Source organism: Vulpes vulpes, chromosome 12 (assembly GCF_048418805.1).
Source record: "Vulpes vulpes isolate BD-2025 chromosome 12, VulVul3, whole genome shotgun sequence".
Classification (NCBI taxonomy): domain Eukaryota; kingdom Metazoa; phylum Chordata; class Mammalia; order Carnivora; family Canidae; genus Vulpes; species Vulpes vulpes.
In genome coordinates this window covers 117516828-117540700 of record NC_132791.1, presented here as the reverse complement: position 1 = coordinate 117540700, position 23873 = coordinate 117516828, and the positions used below count along the sequence as shown (strand labels likewise).

At 40.4% G+C, this 23873-nt stretch overlaps 2 protein-coding genes across 14 annotated transcripts in view; one reads left to right on the top strand and one right to left on the bottom strand.

Annotated features, from left to right (window-relative positions):
* The window catches only part of RNF214 (ring finger protein 214), a 45836-nt gene extending 26382 nt beyond the window's left edge, over positions 1–19454 (top strand). For all 12 annotated transcript variants that reach the window (XM_072729718.1, XM_072729715.1, XM_072729720.1 and 9 more), the window contains 9 exons: positions 14805–14901; positions 15082–15170; positions 15915–16005; positions 16209–16307; positions 16542–16918; positions 17051–17183; positions 17395–17499; positions 17828–17923; positions 18826–19454. In XM_072729718.1, the coding sequence (XP_072585819.1) occupies positions 14805–14901; positions 15082–15170; positions 15915–16005; positions 16209–16307; positions 16542–16918; positions 17051–17183; positions 17395–17499; positions 17828–17923; positions 18826–18891 (1153 nt within the window). In that variant the 3' untranslated portion in view covers positions 18892–19454. The remainder of the gene's footprint in view (positions 1–14804; positions 14902–15081; positions 15171–15914; positions 16006–16208; positions 16308–16541; positions 16919–17050; positions 17184–17394; positions 17500–17827; positions 17924–18825) is intronic.
* BACE1 (beta-secretase 1) overlaps positions 19438–23873 on the bottom strand; it is a 24644-nt gene continuing 20208 nt past the window's right edge. For both annotated transcript variants that reach the window (XM_025999166.2, XM_025999167.2), the window contains one exon: positions 19438–23587. In XM_025999166.2, coding sequence (XP_025854951.1) covers positions 23346–23587 — 242 coding nt within the window. In that variant the 3' untranslated portion in view covers positions 19438–23345. The remainder of the gene's footprint in view (positions 23588–23873) is intronic.

Below are 23873 nucleotides of genomic sequence, written 5' to 3'. Positions count from 1 at the left end.
ATTTGTCTTCTAATTCTTTTGATATTATCTTTTGAAGAACAGCAGTTCTCAATTTTTAAAAAGATTTATTTATTTGAGAGAGATAGAGCATGTGTAAAACCAAAACCAAGAGTTCAATGCTCAACTGGCTGCACCACCCAGGTGCCCCCAGAAGTTCTTAAGCTAACAAAGTCTACTTTGTCAGTGATGTCTTTCGTGAATTGTGTCTTTGGTTTGTATCTAAGAAGGAATCACCATACCTAGGTTTAACTAGGTTTTTTGAGTTACTTTTTGTTAAAAGTGTAAGGTCTGTTTTTAGATTGATTTTTCTTTTGCATGTGGTTGTCCAATTCTTTTAGCACCATTTGTTGAAGAAACGTTTATTTATTATTTATTTATTTATTTATTTATTTATTTATTTTTAAGATTTTATTTAATTATTCATAGAGACACAGAGAGAGAGAGAGAGAGAGGCAGAGACACAGGCAGAAGGAGAAGCAGGTTCCATGCAGAGAGCCCGACGTGGGACTCGATTCAGGGTCTCTAGGATCATGCCCTGGGCTGCAGGCAGCGCTAAACTGGTGCGCCACCGGGGCTGCCCTGTTGAAGAAACTTTTTTGCTTCATTTTATCCCTTCACTCCTTTGTCAAGGATTAGTTGGTTATATTCATGAGGGTCTGCAATAGGCTCTTTATTGATCTATTTGTCTGTTCTTTTGCCATTACCACGCTGTATTTGATTAGTATAGCTTTATAGAAAGTCTTTTTTTTTTTTTTGAAGATTTTATTTATTCATGAGAGACAGAGAGAGAGGCAGAGACAGAGGCAGATGGAGAAGCAAGCTCCCCACAAGGAGCCCGATGTGAAACTCATATTCCAGCATCCTGGGATCACGCCCTGGGCCAAAGGCAGATGCTCAACCGCTGAGCCACCCAGGTGTCCCTATAGAAAGTCTTAAAATCTGGTATCATCAGTCCTCCAATATGGTTCTTTCCTTTTAGTGTTGTGATGGTTAATCTGGTTCTTTTGCCTTCCATATAAACTTTAGAATCACTTTGTTGACATCCATAAAATAACTTGCTGAGATTTGGATTGGGATTGCATTGAATTTCTAGATCAAGTTGAGAAGAATGGACATCTTGATAATACTGAGTTTTCCTATCCCTGAACATGGAATATCTCTCCATTTATTTAGTTCTTTTTTTATTTTATTCATCAGTTTTATAGTTTACCTCATATAAATCTTAGACATTTTAAAAATTCCTAAGTATTTCATTTTGAGGAGGTGCTAATGTAAATGATATTCTGTCTTTAATGTAAAATTCTAGTTGCTCATTGATAGTATAGAGAAATGCAATTGACTTTTTTATATTAATCTTGTATCCTTCAACCTTACTTTAATCTCTTATTTGTTCAAGGAATATAGATAATCATGCCATCTGCAAAGATATTTTTGTTTTCCAACCTATATGCCTTTAATATCCTTTTCTTTCTCTTTTTTTATAATATCCTTTTCTTACCTTATTGAATTCTTCCAGTATGATATTGATGAGTGGTGAGATGGACATTTTGTTTTATACCTGGTCTTAATGGGAAAGTTTCAGGTTTCTCACCATTAAGTATATTAGCTGTCAGCTTTTTGCAGATAGTCTTTATCAAGTTGAGAAGATTCCCCTCTATTTCTAGTTTACTGAGAGTTTTTTATCATGAATGTTGGATTTTGTCAAATGCTTTTTTTTTTTTTTGATAGAATCTGTGATTTTTCTTTTTTAGTGTTCTGATGTGTCAGATTATATTAATTGATATTTGAATATTGAACTAGCTTGCATGCCTAGGATAAATTCCACTTGGTCATGATTTAAATTCTTTTTATATTTTTTTAGATTTGATTTGCTAATATTTTGTTGTGGATTTTTGGATCTTATGTTCATGAGAGATATTGGTGTGTGGTTTTCTCTTCTTCTAATGTCTGTCTGGTTTTGGTATTAGGATCATGTTGGCCTGATAGAATGAGCTAGGAAATAGTCTGCTTCTTTCTTTTGAAGGAGATTTAGAGAATTAATATATTTTTTTTTCCTGTTTTTCAGTTGTTTTTTTTTTTTTAAGATTTCATTTATTTATTTGACAGAGAGAGATCACAAGCCAGGGGAGTGGCAGGCAGAGGGAGAGGAAAAAAGCAGGCTCCCCACAGTGTAGGGAGCCCAACACAGGGCTTGATGCCAGGACCCTGGGATCATGACCTGAGTGAAGACGCTTAACCAGCTGAGCCACCTAAGTGCCCCTGGGTTGGTTTTTTTTTTTTTAAGTAATCTCCAATCCCAATGTGAGGCTCAAACTCATAACCCTGAAATCAAGAGTCACATGCTCCATCAACTGAACCAGCCAGGTGCCCTGATCCAGTTTTTTCTTTAATGTTTGGTAGTATTTACCAGTGAATCCTCTGAGCCTGGTGCTTTTTATTTTGGAAGGTTATTAATTATTGATTTTTTAATAGATATAGGCATTCATTCCTTTTTAATGCAGAGTTGTAGTCCATTGTGTGAATATCTCTGTACAGTTGTTCTAATATAAACTGGCTTCTTGCAGCAGTTTGGCACCTGCCTTTGGCCCAGGGCGCGATCCTGGAGACCCGGGATCGAATCCCACGTCGGGCTCCCGGTGCATGGAGCCTGCTTCTCCCTCTGCCTATGTCTCTGCCTCTCTCTCTCTCTCTCTATGTGACTATCATAAATAAATAAAAAATTTAAAAAAAATAAGTAAACTGGCTCCTGTTCTTCCTAGTGAGAAGTTAGTGACTATTCATATTGTTATTTTCACCTATGTATTGTGTCATTTTTTCCTATAGCTTCTTGCAAGATTTTCTTTTTTTAAGATTTTATTTATTTATTCATTAGAGACACAGAGAGAAAGGCAGAGGCATAGGCAGAGGGAGAAGCAGCCTCCATGCAGGGAGCCTAATGTGGGACTGGATCCCAGGACTCCAGGATCATGCCCTGAGCCAAAGGCAGATACTTAACAGCTGAGCCACCCAGGTGTCCCCAAGATTTTTTATCTTTAGTTTTTCAGCAATGTGACTTTGATCTGCCCAGGTGTGATATTCTTATTTTTTCTCTTTGGGATTCTCTGAGCTTTTTCATCTCTATAGCTTTTCAGTTTCTGAGCTTTATAATCTCTATAAAATTTCTTTCATCAAATTTTGTGAAATTTTCTGACAATTTGTACATATTTTTTGTCTTATTCCTTTCTTTCTTTCTGGGACTCTGCTTTTGCATATGTTAGACCCATTGATATTGTTCTGTAGCTCATGGGGGTTTTGTTCATTTCTTTACTATCTTTTTCACACTATTCCTCATACTAGGTAACTTCTATTGATGTGTCTTCAAGTTCAGTTATTCCCTCTTGTATCATTTCTGCTCTGTTGTTAAGCCCATGCAACAAATTTCATATTTGTCATGCAATGAATTTCATATTTCTAGTATTATATTTTTCAGATCTGTCACTTGAATTTGTTTCTTTTTTATAGTTTCCCTGCTGAAAATTCCTATTTTTGCACTCCTTGAGAACATATTTTTTATGTCCTTTGTGTAAATTAGATACTTTAAAATCCTTGCCTGCTAATTCCAGCATCTTGGTGACCTTGAAGTTCTTGTTCATTGAGTTTCTTTTTTTTTATTGACCAGGCATTGGAATCAGGAGAATTATCCTAAATAAGAAACCAGCATAAAAGGTACACATTGTCTATTTACATGAAGTTCTAGGACAGACAGACCTATAGTGAGAGAAAGCAGATCAATGATTGTCAGTGGCTCAGGGTAGAGGGAAGAAGTTGATTGCCATATTAATAAATGTTCAGGCTTTGCAAACTATATAGTCTCTTTCACAACTACTCAACTCTTGTTATAGCATGAAAGCGGCCATGAACTATACGTAAAATGAGCATAACTGTGTTCCCCAAAAATCTTTACTTACAAAAATATGTGGCAGCCTAAATTTGACCCACAAGCATAGGTTTGCCAAACACTGCTCTCGACATTGGGTCATGTTTCCTGTTTCTTTGTATTTTGGTGATTTATGGTTGAGTGCTATCGTAAATAATACCTTGTAGAGACTCTGGATTTTGTTCTATTTCTCAAAAAAATCTTGATTTTTTATTTTTATTTATTATTATTATTTTAAATTTATTTTTTATTGGTGTTCAATTTACCAACATAAAGAATAACCCCCAGTGCCCATCACCCATTCACTCCCCCCCCCATCCTCTTCCCCTTCAACCACCCCTAGTTCGTTTCCCAGAGTTAGGAGTCTTTATGTTCTGTCTCCCTTTCTGATATTTCCCACACATTTCTTCTCCCTTCCCTTCTATTCCCTTTCACTATTATTTATATTCCCCAAATGAATGAGAACATACACTGTTTGTCCTTCTCCGATTGACTTACTTCACTCAGCATAATACCCTCCAGTTCCATCTACGTTGAAGCAAATGGTGGATATTTGTCATTTCTAATGGCTGAGTAATATTCCATTGTATACATAAACCACATCTTCTTTATCCACTCATCTTTCGATGGACACCGAGGCTCCTTCCACAGTTTGACTATTGTGGCCATTGCTGCTATAAACATCGGGGTGCAGGTGTCCCGGCGTTCATTGCATCTGTATCTTTGGGGTAAATCCCCAACAGTGCAATTGCTGGGTCGTAGGGCAGGTCTATTTTTAACTCTTTGAGGAACCTCCACACAGTTTTCCAGAGTTGCTGCACCAGTTCACATTCCCACCAACAGTGTAAGAGGGTTCCCTTTTCTCTGCATCCTCTCCAACATTTGTGGTTTCCTGCCTTGTTAATTTTCCCCATTCTCCCTGGTGTGAGGTGGTATCTCATTGTGGTTTTGATTTGTATTTTCCTGATGGCAAGTGATGCAGAGCATTTTCTCATGTGCATGTTGGCCATGTCTTTGTCTTCCTCTGTGAGATTTCTCTTCATGTCTTTTGCCCATTTCATTATTGGATTGTTTGTTGCTTTGGTGTTGAGTTTAATAAGTTCTTTATAGATCTTGGAAACTAGCCCTTTATCTGATATGTCATTTGCAAATATCTTCTCCCATTCTGTAGGTTGTCTTTTAGTTTTCTTGACTCTATCCTTTGCTGTGCAAAAGCTTCTTATCTTGATTTTTTAAAAATATATTTGTCGGGGGTGCCTGGGTGACTCAGTGGCTAAGTGTCTGCCTTCAGCTCATGGCAAGTCCCGGGATTGAGTCCCACATCGGGCTCCGTGCATAGAGCCTGCTTCTCCCTCTGCCTGTGTCTCTGCCTCTCTCTCTCTGTCTCTCATGAATAAATAAAATAAAATCTTTAAAAAAATTTTATCGTATTGGGCTTAAACATCATAGCCTTGTTTTATGGCCAGCAGCTGTGGTGTCTTTTAAGTTTGTTTAGCTGTAACTGGATTGCTTAGAATCTTTTCTGTTTATGTGTGGTTCAGGGATCATCCAGAGATTTGGGGAGGTTTATATTTAGAATATGGGGCTCCTCATCTGTGACTCTTCTTTTTAGGATTTCCTACTCATTTTCTAGTTATTATGGTAGCTCCCAATTTGCCCTTTAGTTCTTGAGCTGGGAAGGCTGCAGGGTTTCCATCTGTGGTTTTAGCCATCAGCACAGAGCTGGCCAGGGTTTGCCCTTATACAAATAACTGTAAAAAACAGGAAACAACAGTGATACTCACTTCTTCCAGTTGTCAAAACTTCTCCAGTTTATGCCTGGTTCTTGTTTGCTTTCTAATGCCTTCAGATAGGTGCTTTTTAACATTTTGTTTAAAATTTAGAGTTTTTGGCCTATAAGATGTTGGTCTGTTAGCAACTCTATCCTTACTAGAAGTGGAACCTCTTCAGATTTAATTTGTAGGATAATTCTGGCTACATTAGGTTAGATGGGCTAATGTACAGATAAACTGGTGTCAGGAAGACAGAGTTTCATAAAAAAAAAAAAAATGAAGGCCTGATTTAATTGACAAAGGAACTGAAGGCGGGCCTATATTCTGAGGTAGGATTGACAATATTTGTTGACTCTCACAGAGAGAGGAGGTGTAATGACAATGAGATGTCTGAGATACAGAAACGGTGACTATAGGAAGGGGAATAGGTGGTAGTGGCTGCAAATTCTTTTCTTTTTAACTGCAATTTATGGAAGTATATTTTATATATGATACGATTCACCCATTTTAAGTGATGTAGACAGTCATGGACCCCCCCTCAAGAATCATGATATAAAAATATTTCCACTACCCCAAAAAGTTCCTTCATGATTCTTTGGAATCCATTGCCTCCTCTATCCTGAGCCACTGACAACCACTGATCTACTTTCTCACACTATAGTTTTGTATTTTCTAGAACTTCATGTAAAAGAATCATACAATATATATGGCCTTTTGTGTCTGCTGCTTGCTTTAAGATAAAGCTTTTGTGATTCATGTATGTTGTTGAATGTATCAGTAGTTTATTCCTTTTTATTGCTGAGTAGATAACATTATAAAATTATACCAAACTCGTTTATGTATTAACCAGTTGATGGACAATTGGGTTGTTTTTCCCTTTTTTTTTTTTTTTTTTTTTTTTTTGGTCTATGATAAATAAAGCTGCTCACGTGTTTCTATGTACATGTTTTCTTTTCTCTTGGGTAAATGCTTAGGAGTGGAATTGCTGGGCCATTAAAAGGAATTACTTAACCTTACAAGGAACTGCCAAACTCTTTTCCAAGGTTCTTTACTATTTTGCATTCCTACCAGCAAGTGTATAAACCACCTAGTTACTCCGTATCATCACCAATACTTGGTTTTATAAGTCTTCATAGTTTTAGGCATTTTAAGAAGCATTTAATAGTACCTCATTGTTGTTTTAGTTTGCGTTTCCTTAATGAGTATTGACATTGTGCATCTTTTCGTGTCCTTATCTCTCATTTGTTATTCTTTCCTGGTGAAATATCTTGTTTACAAAAAGAATGTTGTTTTCTTTTGAGTGTTCTTGATACAAGTCCTTTGATCAGATATGTGTTTTTGCAGGTATTTTCTCCCAGTCTGGGACTTGCTTTTGTGTTTTGTAACAGTGTCTTTCGAAATGCAAAACTTCAGGTTTTGGTGAAGTCCAGTTTTCCAGTATACCAGTTTTTTTTGTGGCTCATGCATTTTTGTGTCCCAAGAAATAATCGCCCAGCCCAGAGCAAAAATCAATTCAATTAGAAGAATGACATTGTTTACCTTTTTGTTTCTTTTTAGTGAAGCTTAATTCTCCTAACTACTTATACATATAATCCATTGCAGTATGTTGTTTTGATTGAAGTATGTGAAGAAAATCTGTTCATAACAGATAGGTAGTTGAAAAAGTGAGGAATATTTTAATAGCTTTTAAATATTTTCTTAAACAATTTTTAAAAGATTTTATTTATTTGAGAGAGAGATTGCACATGAGCGGGGAGAAGGACTGAGGGAGAGGGAGACTCCCTGCTTAGCTGGGAATCCAATGTGGGGCTTGATCCCTGGACCCCAAGATCATGACCTGAACTAAAGTCAGACACTTAACCAACTGAGCTACCCAGGCTCCCCTTAATGGACATTTTTTAGATAATTGTGGATATTCTTTTTTGATAATAACCCCAAAATTGGACTGGCGATAGTTTCTTAAAGGTTAGTTGAATCCGTTGGCTTAAATACACTTTGAATGGAACTTTTAACTGTGTTGTGTTGGGGAGGACAAACTTTTCCCTCTACCCTGTTGGGTTTTATGTCTGAGGCCTGCAGTCAAACTGACAAAAGAGAGATTAACAGGAGTAAGGAAACAGTTTACATGTATGACTTGTATACATGTGGGAGAGCTCAATGATGAGTAACTCAAAAGGGTAGTTGGAATTTGGGGCTTTTTTAAAAATAAAAATGGTATTTATTTAATAACTTTTTGGAAATATAAATAACACAATAGATGACAAAGAGCAAAACAAAACAACCCCCTGACATGTTATGTGATCGATCATTTCCAGGCACAACAGCATTTATTAATGAATATAAAAAAATAAATTTGATTCTATTTGTATCTGCTTTCTTCCCAGCTTTAACTACATGGGTGTTTTTGGAAACTTGCATTCCTAAGACAATTCCACAGCTGTCCTGGCCCCTATAATGTGACTGGGTGAGGTTAAGTGACTCAGAAGGATAGCTGGAATTTGGGGATTATCTGCCATCTTAACAGGTGAAGGGGAACAAGGAGAAAGGCACTTATGGAAAAACAAATGACTTCAGAGGAGGGTGCAGAGAAAGGGCACTTACGGGACCTTTGGAAAGATAAATGGCTTTTCAGGAAAACAAACAGATTAAAAGTTTGTGATAATATTTGTCTATACAGGTAAGAGTGGTTTTTCTGTCTCCTTCAGGACCAGAAAACTCCCTGGAGAAGGGATTTAGGGTAGTTTTTATTCACATTCTCTCTCCTGGGAGTAGATCTGCTCTGAAGAGGAATTTATGACATCCTTATTTCCCAGAAGTTGCTGCTTTTGGGGCAGATAAGGGAAGCTCCCAGAAGGCTTTTTCTGCATCTGTTGAACCTCAAATGTCTTCAGCTTAGAATCATCTTTATGCCAACTCTGCAGTTCCAAGTGGGTTTCACAGTGGATTGGTAACACGATGCTTTAATAATTTGGAAAATATGCCTTTAGAGTTACTCAGACCTTCTAAGTGTTGACTTGTTTTATTGTATAGCATTTAAGGAATCTTATTTGTTTATATCATTTGATCTCATCAGAACAGTCTTTGAGTAGAGGAGATCCTTCAAGCTCCCAGTGGCTGTTACAGATGTTCCAGAATTCTAATTTTTGCCTGAAAACTCAGAATTGGTTGTTGGTGATAAATACTGTCAGTTGTTTTCTTTATAATAGCAAGAGTACTTCATTCATTTTCAAGGACGTGTCTGCCAAATGAGACTCAAGTTCAAATAATTATAGCTTGTCTCTCAGTTGTTCTCTTAAGTAAAAATGGTGTTGCATGAAAAAAGAGGCTAGTTCAACTCAAATGGTCTTACAAATGCTTTTCCACGAGACAACCATATATATACTTTGGCATATAGTGTTTTATCAAACAGAATATTTTTTAAATGTATCAAATTATTATTTTATATAGCTTCATCATGATACCTTAAGTAAAGCTTAAACTATGACAATAAAAGGTCATTCAACTTAGATCATGGCAGCATCATTTGTGTTTGTTGCCGGGAATTGACAGACAACATTATCTCTGATGCCTAGTTGATGCCAGTACTAGATGAAAAAAACAAAATAGCAAGTCTAACTGCAAATGCAGATTTGTCTGTTTGTAAAGTAAAATTATAATTCTGCAGATGAGATCTTAACTAAATCTTCAAATTTGTAGCAAAATCTTTAATTTGATGAGTTACTGTATCATTAAAAAGTGACATTGCCATGATATATTTTACTGACTTTTCATCCAGCAGGCATGTAGCAATGTCAGCTGGACAAGGTTGTGCTTCTGCAGTGAATGCAGTACAGTAATTTCCCTGGGTAAGATGCTTCAGTGGCTTTTTCATTTCTGGTTTGAAAGGCTTTAATGATTTTTATCAATTTTAAAGACTTCATCACATCTGCATTTAAAATAGTTCCTTTTTCTTTAAATTCTGAATGATCTCAAAATGTCACTATAACTAAACTGGCATAATATAATTAGAAAATGTTCTGTGGCTTAAGATACAGTAAAGTAAATTATGAACATCTATAAAGTTAAGGGAAAGATGGCTTTTGTTATACTTTGGTTTCTTAATATAATTTTGCCTAGTTTCTTTGGAGTAGATTCTTTCCATGAGTCAGAAAACTGTAGGCCACTGCATCTTTTTTTAGGATCTTGTAGATGTATACATTGCAGCTATGGGTTGAGAAAGTAAGTCTTCTAATCTCCCTTTTTTGAGCGAATGATTCATTTTTCAATGTAAGAGTAAAATACAAATAAATTTTCTTTTATTTCAGAAAAACATGTTAAATTCTAAAGTAATACATTTTTTAAAAAATATTTATTTGAGAGACGGAGAGATAGAGCATGAGCAAGGAGAGAGGGAGAAGGAGACTCCCTACTCAGCAGGGAGCCTGACATGGGGCTCTATCCTAGGACCCTGGAATCCTGACCTGAGCCGAAGGCAGACAGACGCTTAACCGACTGAGCCACCCAGGCACCTCTAAAGTAATACATTTTAGATTTAACTTAAAAATAGGGAAAATTTTCTAAAATAAAAAATTCTTGCAAGAGCAAAATAACAGAAAGTACTTGTTTCCACAAAGATGCTGGAGAATTTGGAAATTTTACGGTGCTTATTTATTAGACAATAATAGCAAATATAACAGAAGATAGCTAGGAAAAGTACAACAGTGGTACTGAGAAGGAAAAAAATTGAGAGCTTAAATTATGCCTTAAAGCTACTGCTTTAGAACATGCTAGAAAACATGAGAATACAGAAGCATATATTCCATTAGCCATCAGTGACAATACTCTCACATGTTGTGTAGCCTCAGGAAAATCCATGGTAGATCGTGAGTGGAGGGGAGTGACAAAGGCAAGTAATTTGAATGTCAGTATGAAATTAGTTTTTGCTTCATGACCCAGGTCCTCAAAGAGTTTTGGAGACTGTAGACTCTGTGTTGCAGACTGCAGTTCTAGATTATTTCTTCCATGCTTAGGGCTTCCACTATTGTCTTAATGGTTGTGACACTCATCTGTATCTCCAGCCCAAATTAAACCACCAAGCGTTAGACTCATGTGTCCACTGTCTGCAACTTTCTGGACCTTCCTCAGCTGAGTGCTCTCTTACTCTTTGGCCTTTGCCCATGCTGTCTGTTCTGCCCAGAGTTTCCTCGTTCCCTTTGTTTACCTGGCAAACTAACAGATGGTGAGTTTCTTGGGGCAGGAACTGGACATCTTTATGCCTAGCATGTCATGCTGCTCAGTAGATGTTGTTGAATTAAATTGAATCAAGGAAGAATTCCAGCTTCATAAACAAATTTGCAGATCAACCTTGGGGGTAAAGTTTTCTGCATATGTTCAATCTCATGCATTCTATATAGGTTTGTATTAGTATTAGTTTCAGAATACAGGATTTTATAACCTCTACCCCATATAGTAACTTATTCAACAGTTTCTGCTTTGTTTCCTTTTGCCTTGCTTTGAGTATAATATGTTCTGAAAGGATGGTATTTGGGCCGAGGACCCAACATCTTAATTTTTAGTTCTGTCTCTGATGAGTGTTTCACAAAGTACTTACCGTCAACTTCTGTCCATTAAAATCATCTGAATTCCACCACACTTTGTGGTGGAAAATTTGTATACATATGTTTCAGTCTCTCTGAAGAAAGATGTTCTACTGTCCAAATGAGAGGACTAACATTTATTAAGCTCTTCTTATGTGCCAGAGACTGTTCTGTGTGTTTTATATACATTAACTCATTTAATATGCATAACAGCTTTCTGAAATGTAGACTCTGTTGTTATCTTCCTTTTATGTTAGGAAATTGTGGCACAGAAAGGATAAGTAATTTGCCAGAGGTCACATAGATAGTAATAGGGTCTGAATTTGAACTCAGAACTTAGTTTGGCTCCAGAGGCCATGTGAGTAGTTTCCTCTTAAATTTAGATACATTACTTTTATCATTAACCTGTGTTAATACACATTTACAGATGCATATTATAATATTAGTTATAATTATCAAATTGAAAATAACTTAATATCCAAATAGATAATGGTATATATGTACAATGGGTGGTTATTTAAAAATCAAATTTTTGAAGAATACTTAATGCTATGGAAAACTATGTTTGGTTGGAAAAGTAAGAGAAAGAGCACAGTTTCTGTTTGAAAGCACATAATGGATTTTTTTTTTTTCACATAATGGATTTATATGTGACATATACATACATCGATGTACAAATACTTGTTTATTTATTAGGATTTTATTTATTTGAGACAAAAAGTGAGAGAGAAAGAGAACATGAGCCAGGGGGCAGAGGGAAAAGGAGAAGCAGGTGCCCCACTGAGCAAGGAGCCCGCCTTGGGGCTCAATCCCAGGACCCTGGGATCATGACTTGAGCTGAAGGCGAATGCTTAAACTTAAGCCTGAGCCATCCAGGTACCCCTACAAACATTTATTTTAAAAGACTGGAAAGAAGTATAGTAATGATTCTTTGTATTCCAATGGTGAGAAATTAAATTTTAAAAATACCTTAAAGATAACATTTGTTGGATCTTTCCCTTGTACTAGGTATTGTATTAAATTCTTGTGTGTTTTCTCAGTAAATTCTCCCATCAGTCACATAATATAGATATTACTCATTTTTCAGATGAAGAATCCTAGAATGATTAATAATTTGTCTAGGGTCATACAGCCATAAAGTTGAAGAGTTGGAACCTCTATACGAGACTCTTTCTGTTTTGTATTATCTAAACTTTTTATAATTTATATGATTTACATGATCAAAAAACAAAATTTGTTTTGAAAAGTATGCAAAACTTGGGAATTACAAGTCAGACTTCTACAGTCTGCCAGGATTTACTTAATTTGAGCTGTCAGTGCCCTAAACTAGCCATGTTATCCCAAGTAACAGAAGTCTGGGACTTGAAAGAAATTAGAGCAGGCCTTTAGAATATTTAAATAGACTCACTGGTTTCTCTTCTACCAAGGATTTTTTTCTGATCATCCACCCTAGGGGACTGATTATGTTTCTAGAGTGGGTTGCAGGTCTGATGCATAGCTTCCATACTAGTTAACATATGATAAGGCTGAGCATTTATTTTTGATAGTTTAAGAATTCTTTATTTTTGTTGTGGTTGCTAGTAGTTCTTTATGTTGGATCCTGAGGTAGATGTGGCCAATGCCCAAAGGAGAGTTTTGTGTGTGAATATGTGGAATGGCCCCATGGGCATGGTAAAAGGATTTTTCTTACAGAAACGTATATCTATAGTTGACAATTTTTAAAAATATTTTATTTATTTATTCATGAAGTGCACAGAGAGAGAGAGAGGCAGAGACACAGGCAGAGGGAGAAGCAGGCTCCATGCAGGGAGCCCGATGTGGGACTTGATCCCGGGTCTCCAGGATCACGCCCTGGACTGAAGGCGGCAACTAAACCGCTGAGCCACCCGGGCTGCCCCTGACAAATGTTTTTAATTAAAATTAGAGATACTCAGTGACCAGCTATAATCTTCAAGAATAACGTCAATCACAGAAGGCAGCTGTCATGTTTTTCTACAATTAGCTCATTGCCAAGGAGTAACTAACTAGTAAGCTAAATGGATCACTGATTGACTCCATGGCACGTATCACATATTCTTATGGTAAGAGAATTCTGATTCCTCATGTGGTTTTTAACTTGAGGAATATGTGGTGTAGCAGGAAAACACAGTTACTTATAAACTTGATCAAAAGAATTATTAGAGAATTCTTTGGGGAGGAGGTTAGTTTGGAAAGGACAACACGTAAGATTAAGGAAGAAAATCCCCACCTGTTCTTTTTTTTTTTTTTTTTAAGACTTTATTTATTTGACAGAGAGCACACAAGCAGGAGCAGGGGCAGAAGGTGAGGGCGAAGCAGGCCTCCTGCTGAGCAGGGAGTGTGATGCAGTGCCCGATTCCAGGACCCTGAGATCATACCTGAGCTGAAGGCAGACGCTTAACCAATTGAGCCACCCAGGCATTCCTGGTCATTTCTAGTATATGAATAGACCTTGTCAGTAGAGGGGCAGACTAATGGTAGTGAATCAGTGAATGAACGTGTGTGTTACTTTATCTATGAAAGAAGGAGCAGGAATATATGAAGGACTGGGTCAGATGTAAGAAGGCACCTCAGATGCTTACTAAGTGGATTGCCCCCTTTCATATATGTAAGGCTACTGAAAAACAGAAGAGGACTAAAGTAGTTTATTTTGCTGAAGAAAAGTGGGAACATTTTTCTTAAGATGTAACTCTTCCCAACCTTTTCTTCTTTTCAACTTTTTAAAATACAATGAAAACATTTCAACATTCCCATATTCTTTCCACTGATCTAGGTAATCCTTTGCTTTCTAGTCATAAAACTCAAGTACAGTCCAATGCCATGTAAGGAGCTCCTCCTACTGGCTCTGTTCCTCTAGCCCTGAGTAGGGTGCTTGACTCTCCCCCATTCTGCAGAACCCTTGGGAACAGGCTCGCCAGGGGGTTGGTCACCCTGACCCTGAATGTATGTTACATTGTGGGGGTGGGGCTGGGAGGTGAGAAGGGAGGAAGGACACTGATGAAAAGGTGAAGTCCTGAGGTGTGAAGAGAGCATTTTTTTCTTCTGAAAAATGTTTACTATGGCTGAGAAAACATGAAAATCAGTAAGCCAGTGTCTATGTACTGGGTAGTGACTCAGAGCCTGCTGCATTAGACCTGAGTATTAAGTGGATCTCTGTTTTTGCTCCTGCATTCTTCATACCCATACTAAAAGATAGATGGGGAAATAAAAGAAATGCTATCAAGCCCTTCCTGAACATAGAACATTCCGCCTTCAAGGGGTTTTTGTCCTAAGTACACTTTTTCCTGCTCTGGGCAACCTTATTTTAGCAAGTGGAGATGTGAACATTTTTACTTTCTAGTATAAGGCTTTTATGCAGTTACAGACCACTTTAAACGTGCTTCGTCTAGATCTATATTACTTAGAATCAGACTTCCTGTAACATACCTGCCAGATAAGTTTCATGTTTTACTTTAGCCTTGCTGTCCCTTAGCGATCTTGTCTTTTTCTCCTCACCCTTGTTCTTGGTTTCTGACCTTACAGAGAAGTGTGGGAAATGGAACTGGATAGACTCAAGAATCAGGATGGTGAAATAAATCGGAACATTATGGAAGAGACAGAACGGGCCTGGAAGGCAGAGGTGAGAAGAGTTCTGTGTGGACAGCCTTGATTTGGGGCTTCCAGAGAGTATCATCTTTCGGGATAGTATTAAACCGCTAAGCCACACGAGTATTATACCATACAGCCACTACGCATTTGTCTTAACTAGCTAGGGGGAGCTTCATATATATAAAATTAATACAATGTATGGTTTCCTTAGATCTTATCACTAGAGAGTCGGAAGGAGTTGCTGGTATTGAAACTAGAAGAAGCAGAAAAAGAGGCAGAACTGCACCTTACTTACCTCAAGTAAGTGCCTTCTTATTCTAGAGCTTCAGTGGTCCTGCAGTTTTGTTTTTTTCTGTGGTTTTGTTTGGTTTGGTTTTTTGAAACCCAAGGCCAGCTAGTCTGGCACTTATTATGACTTCACAGGAATTTCGGGGCCACCTCTGTCTGTGCAGTAGCCGTTGTTTAGTGACTTCTCTTCCCAAGTTTTACAGTTTTGTATTTTTTATTGCATTGGTTCCAACTGGATAAAAGCCTCTCTTAGGGTGTCAAAGCATAACAAATATGTTTAGAGATTTGTTTCTCCTAGAGGCATTTCTCTTCTTTTTGCCATGGAATCTAGAGGACCCCTATGGCATTTCTAGGTAGACAAAAACCTTCACTCTGTGGTCAGTCCTCTTTCTCTAATAATTGGCTTAAAAGATGCCGGATTTAGGGGCACCTGGGTGGCTCAGTGGTTGAGCATCTGCCTTTTGCTTGGTTCGTGATCCCGGGGTTCCGGGATCGAGTCCCACACTGGCTCCCCATGGGGAGCCTGCTTCTCCCTCTGCCTATGTCTCTGCTTCTTTCTGTGTCTCTCATGAATGAATAAATAAAATCTTAAAAAAAAAAAAAGCCAGAGTTAGAGTGAAGCACATGAACCCTGTCCTCCTGCACCCAGTCCAGCCTCTTGTCACTGGGCTTGCTGGCCAGCCACTATCTAACATTTTGAAGACTCAGAAGCTGACCTTTTTGTAATCCTGTGAATTCCTGTTGGTTTCTTGAAAGGTCAACGCCCCCAACACTAGAGACAGTTCGTTCCAAACAGGAGTGGGAGACAAGGCTGAATGGAGTTCGGATGATGAAAAAGAATGTTCGGGTAAGTGTTGTCTTGGGTGGTCTTTGAGTCAGCATTTAATCTGTGCTTAAACTTTCTGGTGCCCAGGAGGGACCTTGCCTATCCTTACCTAGGGCCTGCTCCACCCCTGCCTTTGCTCTCTCGGTCCTCAATGGTGCTCTCTTTCTTGAAAGTTTTACTCAGCTCAGCAGAAAGGATAATTCGTTCCTTTCTCTCTTTTCTAGGACCAATTTAATAATCACATCCAGTTGGTGAGGAATGGAGCCAAGCTGAGCAGCCTTCCTCAAATCCCTACTCCCACTTTGCCTCCCCCTCCATCAGAGGTGAGAGGACTGGCATGGGGAAGTGTACCTTTCTGTGCTGGTCACGCAGCCAGCATCTTCTACTTGTTCCTTTTATGAAGAGATTGTTTTTATTACTGGTATTATTATAACCTTATTATTGGTAATTATTATTATTGGAATTAATTGGCATAAGAATTGCTCACTGGTTTCTGCCCCAGATTCCCAAACTTTTATTTTCTTCTTCTTTTGTCCTCCACCTCTGCTGCCCTACAGACAGACTTCATGCTTCAAGTGTTTCAGCCGAATCCCTCTCTGCCTCCTCGGATGCCCTTCTCCATTGGGCAGGTCACAGTGCCCATGGTTATGCCCAGCGCAGATCCCCGCTCCTTGTCTTTCCCAATCCTAAACCCTGCCCTTTCCCAGCCCAGCCAGCCTTCCCCGCCCCTTCCTGGCTCCCATGGGAGAAACAGCCCCAGCTTGGGTTCCCTCGTTGGCCCCCACGGTCCACACATGCCCCCTGCTGCCTCCATCCCACCTCCCCCAGGCTTGGGTGGTGTTAAGGCTTCTACTGAGACTCCCCGGCCCCAACCAGTAGACAAACTGGAGAAGATCCTGGAGAAGCTACTGACTCGCTTCCCACAATGCAATAAGTAAGTATCTTTCAGGACTAATTTAAAAAAATGTGTCAGAGAAATGTTTGTAGGTCAAAATAGGGGAGATTTCTTGGAGATTTTCCTCAAGTACAGCATAGAATCTCTCTCCCTTAACATGTGGTTTCTTAGGGCCCAGATGACTAACATTCTTCAGCAAATCAAGACAGCACGGACCACCATGGCAGGCCTGACCATGGAGGAACTGATCCAGTTGGTAGCTGCTCGACTGGCTGAACATGAGCGGGTGGCAGCCAGTACTCAGGTGAGAAGGGCTACCTGGGGGAGAACTGAGACCTGCTGAGCTGCTGGGGAAAGGGCAGAGAGTAGAATTGCAGGTGGCGAACAGCACTGTGGCCAGGGGCATCTAGCCTGCTCTCTTCTTTGTTGGCCTGGGAAAGAAATTATTCTTTTGTTTAACCTGCTCTGTCACACAGACTCTCTCTCCTTACTCTTGACAATGTTTCTGCCCACAGCCACTTGGTCGGATCCGAGCCCTATTCCCTGCTCCACTGACCCAAATCAGTACCCCAATGTTCCTGCCTTCTGCTCAAGTGTCATATCCTGGAAGGTCTTCCCATGTAAGTCTCTTTTCCTTTGAAAACTGGGATGTGGAGAAGCGGGGGTGGGCTGTGTGTGTGTCGGGGGGTGGGGGTAGGTGTGGTGGTAATGGGGGAAGAAACAGGTTTACAGGTGGAGTGCAGGGAAAAAACCACCCTCTCCTCAGCTGACTTGTTTGCAGCTCCAACTGAGAAAATGTAAGTACTTCAAGAATAAATGTATTTGAACATTTCTTTCTTCTGCTGTAAAATCTTTTTTGCTACATGGAAATAGTAAATGGAATCATGGACATAAGAGGCCAAGAGACCCAGAGGTTCCTTACTCTTTGGCCATCCCTCTGTCCTGCAGGCTCCGGCCACTTGCAAGCTGTGTCTGATGTGCCAGAAGCTTGTCCAGCCCAGTGAGCTGCATCCCATGGCATGTACCCATGTGCTGCACAAGGAGGTAGGTGCTGCATACTTCTTCCCTTCCACTCTTTCTTCTCTGGGTTTTTCTCAAATGTATTGCTGTGTTGACACTCATCATGACTATCTCAACATGAGGTTTTCAGAAAACTGTGGCTGAAACAATCAGCAGAATTCAGAATCCCAGCAGCTAAGATCTCCCAGCTTCCTTTTACCACCTTCCCTTTAAGGGACTGGATAAGCAGTTCATCCTAGAGCACTGGTAGGTCACTTTCTTGGAACACTGCCAGTAAGACAGACATATTTAACCATTGTTTCAAATATAGCATTGTCAGGAGACTTTGCTTAGATGAGAAGAATGGAATAGGGAACCTGAATATGAGGTTAGTAAATCCATTAACAGAATAGCTTGGATGTCTGCCTATTAGAGATTATTTTCAAAAACTGACAGGTTAGTCCTGTCCCCGGCTATTTTACCAGACAGGGTTAAGTCTCTCAGCAGCAGGGATGATTCCTTCTTTATTATTTTGTTTTGTTCATTTTCATTTTCCAAGAGGTAGAAATTGAATTTACGTATAAAGTCTTAGTAAAGGAAAATCCTTAATAAGATTTGAGGGTAGTTGGGTATTTGGAGATGGGAGCGGATCTCAGCCTAAATGGATCATGAGAAGGGGAAGGCCACCATAGGTATCCAATACAAAGCAGCTTCACACCATTTTTAGGTGATTGTTAATGTTCCCTGTAAAAAGAACAGGTTCTCCTGCTCTGAAGATTCATTTGGGGGTAAGAGCTGATGAAATAGCCCATCTGGACTCCATGATGAGAGCCCTTCTGACTTAGTATACATTTATTCCTCAGACCTAGTGAACTCAGTGGCACGCTCTCCCCTCCTTCCCTTCATCTTTCCAGATAAACCTGAGATGTGTCTTTCTTCCTTTCCAGTGTATCAAATTCTGGGCCCAGACCAACACAAATGACACTTGTCCCTTTTGTCCAACTCTTAAATGACGGACCTGACTGGGGAGGAAGAAGAGGAGAAGCTGATGTGAACAGGAAGCGCGGGTTCAAGATTTCTAAAACTCTATATTTATACAGTGACCTATACTCATGCTATGTACATTTTTATTATATAGGTAATGTGTGTATAGAAAGTCTGTATCCAAATGTTCGTAAATGAAAGTATGTATATTATGCAGAAATGGTCTCTCCCCCTCACCTTGCAATTCCTTTGGGGGATGCAGATTGTAGGTAAGATGATGTTGCGTTTGCCCTTGAAATTATGATATTCTTGCCTAGGGCTGTTTTCAAGTACAATATAAAAACCATCTAGGAAGCTGCTGTTGCTCTAAGGCCATCCTGCTTTGATTTGGCTCAGCCTCTAGTTCATTTTCTTAAGGCTCCTGTATGCAGATTTGAACCCTGGTGCTCACCTGCTGTCCAGCCAGATGCCTTGCTTATTGAAAGCCTATGGAAGCCTCAGTGTTGTTCTAGCCATTTGACTCTAAATGGATGAAATGAGACTGATTGAGGAAAAAAAAAATGTAACCCTAATAGTTGGAATTTTCATTGAATATTTTACTGTGTTAACGCTCATTATTTGCACATAGACATTAGGTTTACAGAATATTCTGTTTTACATCAGCAAAATTCACAGTCCAAGAATAACAATATGACTGGGTCCCATTTCCCCCAGGCCCCCTGCAAACTTCTGTCCATCTGACTTCCTGGATAGTCCTCTCTTTAGAAACTAGCACAGCCCACAGATCTTTCCTGGGCCAGGCCATCCCTTGCTGCCACTGACTTGGCTTCCGATTAAGCTGACAGACCAACCTCATGAAGGCCTTACCTCTTCCCCTTCACTTCTAGTCTCCTGGTCAGCTAGTCTCCCTCCCTACTGAAGGTTAAGGCAGTTGGTTCACAACCAAGTTGTTTGGTGACCTTGGGTGAGCTCCAGGCAGGCACTGGGGTGAGGAGATGTCTGTGCAAAATTAATTGCAGAGTGATCTTGGGGTGCCGGATTTTAACTTTTGAAGCAAGAAAATGATGGGGGTGGGGGGGCTTGTTTCCGTCCTGGGAAAAATGAAGGCCAAAGTGAAAGGAAGGGAGGTTGAACTTCAAATTTAGAAGTCATTTGTTCTATAGATAGCTATCTAGAATGAGATCGTCTTCCCACTTCTGCTTATTGAGCATTCTGGTTTTTAGGTTTATACTTGTGAAAGCTGTGAATCTATGGGAGCTTTGAATCTTTTCCTATCTTTTTATCTTTACTCCTATAGGAAATGGCTTCAGCTTCCTTCTCTTTTGGAATTAAACAAGGAAAAACAAAGTGTTAATTAAAAAAAAAAAAAATTAGTTTCAGGAGAAGGACATCATTCTATTACCAGCTGCTGAATTTTGCCCGTTCTGGGACCTGGAAATGCTTACTGGCATTAGCAGTACTGTTCCCTTTCAGATCCAATTAAGTTCTCTGCTCTGTTTTTGTTCTTTTCCCTCTTTGTCCTTCCTCCTTGCCTATCACCCTCTTAGATGTAGTCCATCCCTTCTCTTGCCTTCCTTACTTGCTCAGGTTTGTTGACTAGCATCATTTTCAGGAGCTGGACTTCCCAGGAGCTCCTTGGCATCTGGAAAGGTGATTGAAATGGCCTGAGTTCTCCCCTCTGTAGAGGTCAGGTGACCCACTTTCTTTGGTTAATGAAATACTAATGTCTCCAGTTTGGTAGCTATCATGAATGGAAATGTGGCAAAATGGAAGATCAGCTCCTTTGTTCTTTTCATTCAGGGGAATCAGTTTTTCTCTTGTAATCAAAAGATTTTCTCTCTCATCAGCTTGGCAGTAGCCTTTAGACAACCAGCAATTTTTTTTAGTATCCCCTCAAAATAAGAAATTAGGAATGGATATAAAGGCTGATTTCTTTCTTTTCCACACATCTTTGAAGCCAAAGGAGTATAGAGAGAAGAAAGGAAGAAGTGGGAGGGGGGGCTTAATGGGTTCCTAGTAAAAGCCCCTTGAAAGCCAACTAAAGCAAGAGGACAGATGTTTTGGGGAGCAGTGGGTGGGAGTGGGAGTTGGGGCCTCACTGTTGCTCTTTTCTCTGTCTTGTTCAGGATCAGTCAGAAAGCAACATTTAAGTTTTGGCCACCCTTGTTCTCCCTCTTCCCTCTGCCTACTGGCCTGCAGGGGTAGAAGCCATGCAGACCGACAGGAAAGGCTTCTGATGCAGTGAGTAGAGATGGGACAGTCACTTTTCAGGAGTTGACTTTAAAAATAGAGATATATAATACATATTTTTACAAGCAAGAAGCTGTTGTCAAGATTTTTTTTTTTACACTTAGAGTTAATAGTTTCAGGGTAGAAAGGAAGTAACTGCAAAAAGAAAAATAAGTACAAGTTAAAAAAAAAAAAAAAAACAGACAGTGGGACTTTCTAATGAAGGGGTTGAGTTTTATGCCCTGGAAAGAGCTGGGAAAAAGCCAGTTTTCCCCAACATGGATAGAAATTATAAAGCAGATTGTGGCATTTTCATTACATGGTAGCAATTCTGGAAGTTTATTTACACAGTAAGTTCTGAGCTGAAAACGGAGTCTCCAGTCTTCTGACAGTCTTTGTGGTTGGGGGTGTTCCCAGTCAGCCAGAGCAGCACCAAGTGCAAGGGGAATGAAGAGAACCCAGATAAAGAACTGTGATTCAATATTCTTGTTTTATTGGTTTATGGCTTGTGGGCAGCTGGCCAAGGCCAGGATCTCCAGAGGCCCTCCTCATCTCTTCCCTTCCCTTCCCTCATCAGGTAATTCCACACTCGGCAGGTCCCATACCTGGAAGCAGTGTGGTGATAAGATAGTGATAGGACCTGGTGGGTCTACTAGGAGAATCAGGTTTTCCACTAACACTGGTATCAGAGTTGATTGTGTTAGAACTGATAGGGAGGAAACAAACCTGGTCCCCACTACCTAGCCCAAGAACCAGCCTGGGTACCAAATACTATTGGGAGTGGGGAGGAGAGAGCAGGATAGGGGAGAAGGATGGCCTCCCCCGAGGGACTCTGGTGGTGAAGGAAGTACGGAAGCCCTGAGGCTGCCAGCCTTGCTCCAGCAGCCTTGTTAATGAAGGCAACTGATGCTAGAGCCAGAAAGCCCTGCGTTTCTGACACTGGGTATAATACTAGTGCCACTGTGGGGTGCCTCAGCCAGGTTAATGGAGGGGACGTTAGGGTGAGGAGGCAATGACACTGCTTTGTATCGCAAGGAGATCTTACTACTACTTAGAGCTGAACAGGAAGAAATCCAGGCAGAGGCACAAGGCATCAACCGATACCTGTTGAGTGCATCTTGAGGATTCTGCCTTCAAGGGTCAAGTAAGGGGGGGGTCTCCTGTCTAGCCCTCCTAGCACCTCAGCTGCAGCGCTCCAGAGGAATAGGGTTTGGGGGGCAGGGGTGGACACGGAAGCAGGAAGACCAAGCCCGGCCCTGCGATCTTTGCTATATTCCAGTTGCTTTTTCATAGGGCACCTGGGGCTGGGGTGGGGGTGGGAAATGTCAATGTTACTTTATCATTTGTGAAGTAAAGGGTTCAGGTAGAGACAAGTGGAATCATTAAGGTAGAAAGTCATTTGTTAGATGGAACTTCTTAGCACTTTTCATTTAAGAGAGTTAAAAAGAGCTTTTGGCTAGGTAAGCCCTCCTTCCCAACTCACTTTTGGTCAGGCTACAACCACAGAAAAGAAAACATCGGGAAGCAACACCCATCTTACAAGATGTGCTTCTATCTTGGAGATGCAGTCTGAAACTGGGACTGGCAAGTGGTCATGGTTCTGCCTTTTCTAGCTCTGATCCCAGCTGTTCCCTGTCTTTGCACTCCCTCTCCTCTCCTTTTCCAACCGCCCCCGTTTGTACAAATATTCAGTCTCATTATTTTTTGTTTAATTCAAGAGGCAATCTTTGTACCAATGTTAGGCTTGTTTATACAGCCCCTATCACTAAAGCAAATAGCAAACTGTGCATCTGCTCCTACTGACTTTGGCCAGCAGGGAAACAACATTGGCCCTTTCTCTGCCCAGGGTACTGCAGAGAGACGCACACTGGGGTGACTTGGCTGTGGTGCCACTATTTCTGGAACTAAGAAAAGAAGAATAGAATGGTTGGATTCTCCAACCCAAAGGGATGGTGGGCAAAGGTTCAAGGCTGAAGTGTCAAGCAGCAGAATTTCCCAACTCAGGCTTGAGGTGACCAAGAATATTCCCGCCACCAGAATGCTTCTTTCTTCCCTCTCCTGGTTCCTACAGGTGCCATTCCTGTCACCCACCTTGCCAGCTTTCCCTTCTCTTTTGTCAAGGCAGAGGCATTTGGTGGGCAGGCGAGGGTCTTGAGGTGCTCTGGCCATCAGTGCCATCAGTATCTCCTACTTGTGACCAAAGTGAACCACCAAAGGTGGTCCAGGGGAATCTGTCTTCTGCCCATGGGCCTCCTCACTTCAGCAGGGAGATGTCATCGGCAAAGTCATCATGTTGATGGCGCAGGCAGCGGAGGCAGCGCCACTGGCACACCATGAGGCAGAGCGGCAGCATGAAGAGGGCGCAAATGGCAGCCATGACGTAGGCTATGGTCATGAGCGTTGATTCATCTGTCTGTGGAATGTTGTAGCCACAGTCTTCCATGTCCAGGGTGATAAACGGGCCTTCCACTGCTGCCGTCCTGAACTCATCGTGCACTGGAGAAAGGGCAAATGAGAATGGGCAGCTCTCATCGTCACCAGTTTGGGTCACGCAACAAAAAGAACTTCCTGAGAGGCCTTGAAATTAGCCAAGCATCTCCTTCCTTGAAGAGATTTAGGAGCAGGCCAGAAAAGCCTTGCTAGGTAGAAGCATGTCTCTCCTCCCAGCAACAACCCTTTCCTGTATAACCATGTGGTTATGGAATGATACCTAAAGGTCAGTCTTTCTGAGTTGACCAAAAAGACAGCCCCGTGGATACCCAGTACACTCACCTGCTTCTGC